At 37.3% G+C, this 11,619-nt stretch overlaps 1 protein-coding gene across 1 annotated transcript; it reads left to right on the top strand.

Moving 5' to 3' along the window:
• The first annotated feature begins 1,428 nt into the window (after positions 1–1,428).
• Positions 1,429–5,822, top strand: LOC137784314 (uncharacterized). The gene is made up of 2 exons (XM_068574883.1): positions 1,429–1,604; positions 2,873–5,822. The coding sequence occupies exons 1-2, from the start codon at positions 1,441–1,443 to the stop codon at positions 5,589–5,591; spliced, it is 2,883 nt and encodes a 960-aa protein (XP_068430984.1). The 5' UTR covers positions 1,429–1,440; the 3' UTR covers positions 5,592–5,822.
• Positions 5,823–11,619: the final 5,797 nt, after the last annotated feature.

Genomic DNA, 11,619 nt, shown 5'->3' with positions numbered 1-11,619 from the left:
AAATACACAAACAAAATAATATACATGTCTGATATACATATTTTATACATACATTTATTTCCCTCGAAGGTCAGCCTAGTGTAATGAGTTATTAATAACTTGAGTTCTTGAATCGTTTTCAATGGTTCACTATGTGATGATCTGTGTTGCAGCAGCAATTCCATTGCACAGTTGCCAAGGAAAATGTCCTACTGACCAGTGGACAGCTAAATGTGCGGCGGTAACATTATCGTGCTGTAGAGATCAGGATGTGCGACAAGCACGTGGTGTGAAAGGGTGGAGAAAAGGCTTCGTATTGGAATTGTCAACAAAGCGTCAGGACTCGTTATCCTGTCACTGGAGAAGTTTCCCCTCGTAGAATTAGGACACATAGAATTGTTCAGACCCACTACAGATTTATTCTTCAGTGCATTAACAATCTCTCCCGTTTAATATAAACAGCATACTGCAGACCATTTTGTGTCTGAACATGACCTCTGACCTCCCTACAGGAGGAAAAGGAAGCTATAAGAGAAGGAAGTATTTCTTTATAAGTATGAGTAAAAGGCACTTTCTTGCACGCATTTCTGTCATAATGACAACTCTTTTAATTTACAGCATATTTGAATGCTTGAGAAAATGTCTTCTGTGATATCATCTTCTTGGGATGTAAATAGAAATACTAGTTCTATTTGCTACAGATCTGTAGTCTCCTGTTGGTTCTCTGTGGGCCGGTCTCTGTCTCCCATAACGGGTCATGGAGATTGTGACGTTAGACGGCAGCGCTCCTTATAAGCACCTGTCGCTCCACGTCATGCCCAGCTACCAATATGAAAGGTGTGTGATTGTTATTCGAATGAGACAGTGTGCGTGGATAGGAGACCGGGACAATATAGCCCTTCAACTGCAAGCAAGACCTGCGAGGACACTGCACACCACAGGGTAGTGGGGGGTTCGTAGCTCCTCTCCCAAAATAACATGGAGGTAAGAGAATATTCATTTATTCCTGATGTACATGTGCAAGCAGTGTGTACTACTGTAATGACCACACTCTGACTTACACAGAAAAGTTAAATGATCAATTAACAGTTTGCTCATCATTAATATTTTTGTATCATTGTTATACGTTATTTAGGCTGATTGTAAACATTTATTGCCAATTATGCATCTACATGTATTGTCTTTCTGATGTGCTTAAAGTACAAAGTAGTTTTTAGAAAACTAGTAAACCTTGACAATGAATAACTGATAATAGGGTCAGCAGAGGCATACATTGCCTTGCAACGTCTATACACCTGTTTAAGATTTGAATGGAAAGTTGGGGTTAAACAGATCGTAAAGCTATCAGAAAGAGCTTTTCAATCTGTTCAACCTTTCAACAGAATGGATCAGAATGGAGTTTATTTGAGTTTTCTATGTGCTATTCTTTTAATCTTCTCATCTAAGCAGAAATGACCACTAATGACTTCGCTCTGTACTCCCAAGGTGGAACCCTGTGGCCAGGAAGCTCGTAGCCATGCAGTATCGCTGCTGGCAAGTCTGAACCTTCAAAGGGAACTAGCTCAGTTCTGTGACTGCGTGGTCAGACAGAGACACAGCCCTGGTCAACTCCACCCTGCACACAGGTGAGCAACATAAACACCAACATATTGACATACTATTAACCCTTCTGTAATGTTGTGGGTCAAATTGACCTGCTTCAAAGTTTGAAACACACACACACGCCTGTTCACAGCCCATTAAGTTGTACACATTTCAAACAAAAAAATCAGGTGTTTATTTAGAAACCATCTCTATCCTGCACTTACGTGCTCATCCCCCCATGTGAACCACACTTTCCAGACTAAACAATGCTTATCTTCTCACTTCCTCCCTAAATACACCTTTATTGGACCAGGAACACTAAAGTGAGTGTTTCTTTCATGTCTCTCATCATAAATATGGTTCTATAGGATTTCTAATAGACTGACTGAGACAGTGACTGACTAAAAGTTACACACTCAATCTCAGACGCACACACACTCTCTTTACTAACTACCCCACCTGTGCGAGAAATACAGATACTATTTTGACGCAAACCTTTTTTTCCTGTGCGAAAAGTACGTCCACACTTAGCAGGGGAGGGGCTAAAACAAAACAAAAAGGGTATTAGGAGTCCAACATTACACTCTGCAGACGCAGCGGCTTACTCTAGCACACCAAGAGCAGCAGAAACAAAAGGATGACAGCCCTATAGGCTCTGAAACACGTCCTTGATCACGACAATAGAGGAGTGTCTGAAGATGAATACCGTCCTGAGGTCAATTCAGATTCCTTAACACTATAAATAAACATGAATAAAGTGAACTTTCAATACAAATCCTTTGGACTAATTTCGCTTGATTTTGAGTGATCGGGTCAATATGACCCTGAACAGCAGAGGTGTCTCATCTTTTGATTTTCTCAAGTTTTAAAATGCAAATCAAATTTAGTAAAAAAAAAAAAAGAAAAGCATGTTATGGTAGATTAATGCAATTTATATCGAGGTTTTTCTAATGTACCTAACAAATAGTTTGAATATGTGTTTTTCCCAAAAACAAGTGAGTTATCCTAATTGAACTATGATCTATGGAGGAGTGAATAGCTCCATTGCACTAAAAACAGATTGAATTGTTAGTAATGGTGTTGGTGATGTGGTACCAACTATATTTATTAGGATTTTGGGGTTTCTGACAACTTTTGTATGATTCAACATGGCATGTTGGTCACATTGACTGAGGAACATCATCGCTGTCCCTAAGAAATAAACATAACAGGATGGTTTAAAATGATTTTGTATAATGGGAGCTGTATGTCTTACATGAGGTAAATGATTCTAAGCAACATCACACCATGTTGCTCTTTCGTCCCTCAGGTGTGTCCTGGCAGCTTCTAGTCCGGTGTTGGCATCTATCTTGTCCTCTACTGGTGCCTTGGTGGAACTGCAGGCTCCGTGTCTGTCTGACACTGTATTGGCACTTCTTTTGGATTACATGTACACAGGGGCTCTGCCGTACAGTAGCAACCAGGACCAGTATTACAATCTACTCACTGTGGCCAACTACCTGCAGATGGATGAACTGCAGGAGGCTCTGAGGACTTGGCGGCAGACTGAGGGGAAAGTTACAGCTAATACAAATGGTTCATCTGGAGCTGAGAATCAGCCTTATAAAAACATTCACAATATGTATAGTAACACTGTGAACAATTGTAGTATGTATCTGCCATTATCACTAGAGAAAGAAGATCATCAATATTCAGCCAATGTGGTCGCCTGTGATGACATAGATTCATGTAGAACTAGCAGTACAAATGGTGCAAGCTCTTTAAGCAATGCAAGCACCTGTTGTAGTATATCACAAAGTAGTGTAAATACAGGCAACTGCAGACAAGTCATTTATCTGACACCTCAGGATGTAATTCAAAATAACCCATGTATCGTTCAAGTGCATGGGGTATCTGGAGTGGACAAAGGGGAGCAAAAGGATCTGTTACATTCAGCTAATTCAGATTCAGCTGGCATAGAGGAGAAGCCAAAGAAGACAGTTGATGACAGGAGAAGCTTGAAGAAGCAGCAACTGGGTTTAACAGAAGACACAACTCTATTTCATCATCTCTCGATCCCCCACTTTAAGGACAGTGTTTTGCCCTCACAGTGCACCTCCTCTTCCTCATCACCACATGTGTGCTTTGGGGCGGTGCCTGTTATACGTCACAGCAGTAGAGCAGCTATGCTCCAGCTGGCAGAAGTGTCAACAATTCCTCACCCTTACCATCCAGTAGCCCGGGCTTCAGCGAGCTCCATCAGGGCCCCCGGCTCACAACCGGGAAGCACCGAGAATGACAGCATTGTTAAAAGTCTTCATAGTGAACAGAATCAGGATCACAGAAACAATAAGGACCATATTGGGAAACAGTTTTTGAAATACAATCATAGTTCAGAGCAATCTGACATCCTAAAACAGGATTACAATAGCAGCAATGAAGATGATTTGATAGGTCAGAATGATGAACATATGAGCAATGCTTTATCCCACACTACAGATGATAATGATCGCCATGCTTATTGTGATGCATTAAGTAAGAATCACACAACACATTTTAGGGATAATTCAGTGTCACAAAATAAAGAAAGCTGCCATTTCACCAGAGGATTGCAGTATAAAAGGGATCTAAGTTTTGATGATTTCTCCGGCAAACACCGACAGCTGGATTGTTCTGATTTCCACAATGTCTGGATGGCGACAGCAGCTGAGGAGCAGTTAATTCGCTCACAAGATCCGAGAGCTGTAGATACATCTCCTGTACAAAACTCACACATGGAAAGTGACTCGCACTGTGAAGATTTGTTTTCAGAGAGAGATGCAACAGCAGAACACAGTTATCCAAGTTATCCAGCTGAAACAAATAGACAGGACAGCCGCAATACCTTCTATGGACTCCAGACTGCTTGGTACCCAAATTTGCAGAGAGCTGAGAGAAGCACAAAAGATGGTGCCCATATCCAGCATGAACACAACCGAGACCCAGCTACAACAAATAACAAACACAGGCTTGATTTGTGTCAGCCTGTGTCCACCACACCAGAAACATGTTTCGATAGTGTCACTGGCTCTGACTTTGAACGCCACACATCTGTGAAACCTGAAAATATGTCAGGCATCAAGATTACAGAGCCACACTTAAATTGTACAATGTCTGTGGACCACACTATATGTGACTCTGCGTGTAGAGGTGTGCGGCCGTCCTACCGTGGACATCTTCAATATTACTGCCTACCACAGGACACAACACACTTATCACAGAGATTCTCTGGAAGCAAACAAACCCAGTCTAGCCCCCCTGATCATTCAGACCAGTCCAGTGATACGGTGGAGGTTGGAACCTTTGCCAGTCCAGGTTTCAGCCCTCTGAGGGAGCGCTTTGCTCCAAAGACTAAAGATCAGGTTCTACTGCTGGACATTACCACCAAACCTGCTGAGTTGCTACTTGCTAATGCATTCGACCGACAGGAAACATTTGAAAATGTGAATAATGATCAAGAGCCATGGAATGAAGTAACATCTGCAGCCGGGGTTGACACTAAATGTTGGGTTGGAAAAAACAATGTTGAAGGAAGAAAATGTGTTAGTACAACCCAAAGAAGGCCAGTAGCTGAAGTTATACATACAACTGGCGTTGTAGAGGGCGTTTCCAACCCGATAGACATTGAGAACCAGGCCACTACCTTGACAGTCTGTTCACCTCCTAGTGTACAAGCAGCCGTGTCATCTACCTCGTCTGCCTGCATACCTTCTTCCCTGTCAGCCAGTCTGGCAACAAATGTACCAGCTCATCTGTCAAACCCTGTTCAACACTCTTTCCAGTGCTCTCTGTGCGACCGGTCCTTCAGCCAGAGAGGCTCTCTGAATAGACATGTGCGGAGCCACCTTGGCGTACGGCCCTTCCCCTGCCCCCGCTGTCCCATGACCTTTTCACGTCAGTACCGTGTCACAGAGCACATGCGTGTTCACCAGCGCTGTGTCCTCTGGAGTGACTCCCAACAGCCGCCTGCTGCTTCTTCATTGTGTTACAAGGATAGTCCTCGCAAGTGAATTGTGATTTGAATGTGTGTATTAGTTTATTTTCAATGATTCAGAATGATGAGAACTTTCTTTCATATTTAGCAAATATATGGAGTAGAATGAGATAGACAAATGAGGTAAAGTTCTGAGATTAATTTCCGTATTATTGGATACGTTGCCCTCCAGAATCTAAAAATGGAAGTTAACACTAATAATGCTGCAGTGCTGTGAAAAGTGTCCCTTCCAAATAATGAGTAAAATTAAAAAAAGTAAAAAAAGTATATGAACAAACTATTTAAAGCATCTATAATCAATATTTTCATTACTGCAGAACTGCAGATGATTATCACCAGATGCTTCTGCTGCACCCAAGTGGCCAAAACAATATTTGAAAGTTTAACTTGTTCCTTATCAGCGGCAACTGTAAATAGGTAATTGTGTGCTAACAAGTTAACCATATAATATACACACATGTCAGGTTTAGATATATGAGATTTGTATTCAACGCTTGTTTTTGTGTCCAGACATCTGTTTAAAATAGTGCATTTATGATTGTTGATTAACCTGTTTTAATGCAGCAGAATAGGGGCTCATGATCAATGCTGTTTTATCATTTCTACATGTTCTCAGGGTAAATTACTCATCAGATTTACATTTTGACTCCATTCCATTCAGAGCTCAAGATTGTGTCTATTTAGGAGTCCTAACACCCATTAGTGACGAGGTGTTTCCATCCTGTGAACTATTAGTAATTGCTTGCATGTAAAACAGTTGTCACATGTCATACATGTGATTTGATATTGTTGTTTAGTCTATGTGGATGTCAAACTCTTTGTTTTCATGATTAATTTCATGTTGTAATAATTAAATCAAACGAAAATACACACAATCTGAACACACTGCAACATCATTTTGTTATTCTGTATTCAAAGTGAAAATCTGAAATATATAACGTTATCATGTTATGACTGTTAAAACTACTCCTGACCCTTAAAGACAGACTCATTTTAAAAAAAAAAAATCTAAATAGAACCTATAATGTTTTTTGCAAATGTATAGGGACAGTTCAACATTTTGAATAACTTCATACTCCCTGTTGATATCACAAAATGTATTAGTTATGTGTCCCACATGCTGTCTTCTTTAAGTTAAATGAGGACAGTTTGCTTCGTGTCATAGTGTTTGTACTCATAGCTGTTGCTGCTGAAACATGAGCTGACTCGGTAAAAAGAAAAGGTCAAAGGCAGCCGAGCTGGAACCGGGACAATAAGGTGGAGAGGATCAAAACATTCTGTATTCAACACTTTAATTAAATACATTTTACAAACAGTTTAACAGTTTACAGGTGGTGATACGTTTATGGTTTGAGTTGTTGACATGAGTTTCATGTTCCCAATCTGTGTTTAAATAAAACTATACTCTCTGTAATGAGACTTAACACGGTTATGTGTTTCTTTTGGTAATGTTTTATTGATGTCAATCATCAATACTCACTTTCCACTAACTCAATAATGACAAATATATTATAGTAATTCTCACTCATAAAAGTATAAGTTTGTAACTTTTTTCGGGTCATACGTGGTAATAGATATTAAATGATTAATAATAGATTTTTAGTTTCTAATTCTGCAGTCATGTTGAATTCTGTTTCAGATTTTCTGTAAATCTTTTCCAAAAGGCGAGAGGTCAAACAGTAGCCCAATCAGACGGAATTGCCATCAACTACTAAAATTAGTATTTGATGTGTGGAAAGTAATTCAGAGATCTGGAACCAAGGTGGTCAAGCCCTTTGGAGTGAATTGAAGCTAAAAAGACAAATAAGGTTATTCTGGAGGAGGATGATAGCCTCATAACCCAAAGGTCTTTTCTTATGAATGGTATGTTACTCATCAAGCATTAGTACATGATCTATAACCATTCATAAAGCCATTGGTTACACTTTATAAACCTTTTCTTCAGGGTGTCTTATCAAAATGTACAAGAGCACCAGAAAGCTTATCTCAGTTGTGCCTGCTCTTGATATAGTGCTCACGTGATGGTGAAAGTAGTAATAGTAATACTATATATATATATATATATATATATATATATATATATATATATATATATATATATAAATATATAAATATAGTAATACTATATATGTATATATATATAGTAATACTATATATGTATATATATATATATATATATATGTATATATATATATATATATATATATATATATATATATATATATATATATATATAACTGTGTTTATGGATGAGTTACTAATGAGTTACTAATGAGTATTCATGTTGGATTAATGCTTTATAAAGGATTAGTTCATGGTTTATCAATGCTTTACTAATGCTAAATAGTGTGCACTTATTATAAAGTGATACCTATATTATATATTCTACAATATATATATGTATATATATATATATGTATATATATGTATATATATGTATATATATATATATATATATATATATGTATATATATATATATATATATATATATATACATATGTATATACATATATACACTTACATGTTATTTGTATTGCATTAAATGCAACAACATACACATGGAATCACATATCTTGTTATTCCCACAAATAATGCTCAATTTATAGCCCAATTTCTGACACTCAGACCTTCCTCTTGTGCTTCTTATTCCACTGGTGTTTCGTCCAGCGTAGTAGTCATCACTATCGTGGCCTAAGAAGAATAAAAAGAGAACTTGAATGCTGGACTTCACTGGTTCTTACTTATGTTCCAATGTTGTATAAGCTTAGCAAATATGGTGAGCGCAAGTGGGACATGCACAGCACAGGTTGTGATGCGTATGGAAGTAGTTTAATGTTGTTTTTACCTGGGTCTTTGTGGAACGCAAGCCAGCCACAGCCAGACATGACATGACAATAAAAATAATTGCACCCACAACAGTGTAGACCAGGAAGATCAGTTGCACAGACATTTCCATGTCCTGGACAAACACATACACATATGACAAACACATAAAGAAACACACTCAAATTGGAATGTAATACAATGTAAGATGGTTATACATTTTTGGCCATAGTGTACAGACACTCACAGTGTTTATTATTTAGCTCATTATTACGACTTTATTACGAATTTTATATCTTATTTAAATAATAAATATTATACATAGATCGTATACATAATTTGCATAAAGATAATTAATATCCAACACATGCTGGTCTCTGTTCATAGGGATGCAGTTTAATAAATAATTGAGATACAGACGTGATGACAAATCCGGATGCAAATTAGGCTTTTATCAAGGGAAGAAAATACTTGATGCAATAGTAAATATGTTTATTGATGTGACAGAAGGTTAGACTGCATAGTGCTGTAGATTTGTACACTTTTGTATAATACGGCCTTTAACCCAACAATAAATTAAAACGCATTGTGTTACATTTGTTAGTCTGTAAGATTCACAAATTCTGAAAAGTTTTCGTTTGTTTCCAAGACACACAAAATAGGTTTATCAAACAATGGAGTGTTTATTCAACACGGACATATAAAAGCTAAAACTTGTTTTTGATTTGTGATCAATATACTAATGGGTACCTCCACAAACAAAAATAACAAATAATGATTAAAAAAAATAATAATAATCACCTCATATGACCAATATGTACTGGGAGGGATGTTTTCTTCAATGAATTCGTAGTCCTTGTAGTAATGGTAGTGAACAACATTGGGCAAGATGTGCAATAACGTCCAAGATATCCCCAGTATGGTCACAACACTCAGAGCCAACGACACGGTGACCTCCAGGGAGACACGAGCAGAGGGAGATGAAAGGGAAACACACAGAATCATGGACAACATGGAGAGCCCTGCAAAAGCCCCCAAATGCAATAATTCAATTGTTTAATCAAAATGTGGTATTATTGTTTTTAAAAATGAGATCTTACTGTTTTCTTGGTCGGGTTGTGCTCTGTCAGAATATATAGAATCCCACATATGATGAACTACAAGGGGAAGGAGAAAAACTGTTTTACCAGACAATTGTTTGGGTTGTGTATGGTAACCCATTAATTTCAAAAACTCTTACATGATGTGTTGCCCAACAACATGTCCTAACCATAATCATTTAATCTGGCTATTTATATAAAAAAATGGAATCCATAAACTGCTGTGATCCACTGATTAATCTCTTGTTGTGCCACCAACCAGTGTTCCAAGCAAGAAGCCCGCCGGGAGAGCTGTCGCTACATGCATGGAGTTGGCTGGCAAGATTACAATGGACAGGATGAAGAAAGATGAGCCCAAGACCAGCGCAACGATCTAGTAGAAAATCAAAAAGAACTTCAAGCATGACCTCTTTACCTTTGTTACAATTATTACTTGTTAACTTGGAAAAAAATGTTGGTACATTACATTGAAGTAAGTATTTAAAAACAATCATTTGAGTATTTGCGTGTGTGTGTGTGTGTGTGTGTGTGTGTGTGTGTGTGTGTGTGTGTCTCACGCCAATAATCTTGGGTTGCCCTTTAATGAAGCGGTGTAAAGGTTTGCTGCCCCCCACTGTGGTGCCTTGAAGACTTGCATTATTTCCACTTGTACAGTAGAGATCAGCAGACATCTTATGGACAGAAAAGAAATGGATTGAAAATATTAGTATGTTTTAAGTGGTATTAGGTGCAATTTAAAAATGTTCTTGTTAATCAAATCTGTATTTTTATTTGGAATTTTAAAAATGTTTGGTATATTGTAAAAAAAAAAAAAAAGGTTTTACAAAAGTATATCACATAAATATAGATTATTTCTAAATGCTCATAATGCAATGAAAAAAATATTATTGTATAATATACCATACAAATATTGTCGAAAAAGGTATAGTATAGTATGCCATAATAAATGGAATATACATCGAAAGGTATAGTCATACTATAGTATGCCATAAACATGAACAAGAGTAATGCCATACAAATCTTGATTAAATTATGCCATGCAAATATCATGAAATAAACACTATAGTATAGTATAATACTGTTTGAAAAAAACACATTGTGTAGTTTCTCTTAAAGCATGCCATGAAACGTATGTAATTCATATGTCAGAAGTCATATCATAGAAAAAAGGTCACAAAAATCAGATAATAAAAAAAACATACACATTTTGTAAAAAAAAGAAGAAAAAAAAAGTAGTTTAAGTCTTTCATAACATTTTCAAACTTCATAATATAATAATAATAATAAACATTGTAATGAAAAGCAAATGCATGGTATGCAATGTGCATGTTAAAAATGTTAATATATTTTACATTTATGTTAGCGTCACAAAAGTATGCACATGGTATGAATTGGACACAATGGAGGTTGACAGCTGGCTAATGTAAATATTTGGCATCTTTAACATAACTTTAAAAAGTAGGCAAAGGAATAGCCATTTATCTTAGAACGAGTACAACAACCAAAAACATAGTTAAAGTATGTCAAAAACACCCACATAGTTCCAGATGAAGACAGAGCAAAACAAAACAAGCTATCCAACAGGAACATGTTCCTGACTTTAGCGGTCTGCTTGTATGTCGGCCATATGTCCGACATGTTGGACTAATGATGGACTAATGATGGACTAATGTTGAGAGTTGATAATCATGTAGGCAACTCTGTAAATAGATTACCACATAAGTAACAAAGAACAAAGGTTTGCCCTCTACTCGCAGATTAAGAGGTTGTGATGTAAGTATACTTCGGCTACGATGGGAATTTGAACTGATTTATTACATAATAGCCTCATGCAACATGAAAAAGAGTTTAATTTAACTGTTGATTGTCAAATCTCAAACAAATCTTTCACAAACAAAAGAGGACAAAAAGAAATCCAGACCTTGAACAGTCCTGTGGTCCTCGCTGATGCTCAGTATTAGCTCTTGTAAAGACTCACATCGTGTTCACGTCTGGAGTACGGTGAAGATTGGGGATTTAGGAACGATTAGTTCATTTTGAACACAACCAGTACTCCGTATACACGCCTGTTGTAAAGGTTTACAAATTATTCAATGGCTTAGCTTGATATTATTGTATGG

The sequence above is a fragment of the Clinocottus analis genome, unplaced genomic scaffold (genome assembly GCF_023055335.1).
Source record: "Clinocottus analis isolate CAN_PGR_092001 unplaced genomic scaffold, fCliAna1.0.p SCAF_1, whole genome shotgun sequence".
NCBI lineage: Eukaryota > Metazoa > Chordata > Actinopteri > Perciformes > Cottidae > Clinocottus > Clinocottus analis.
Note: the sequence above shows the minus strand (reverse complement) of the source record. Positions and strands in the feature narration are given on the sequence as shown.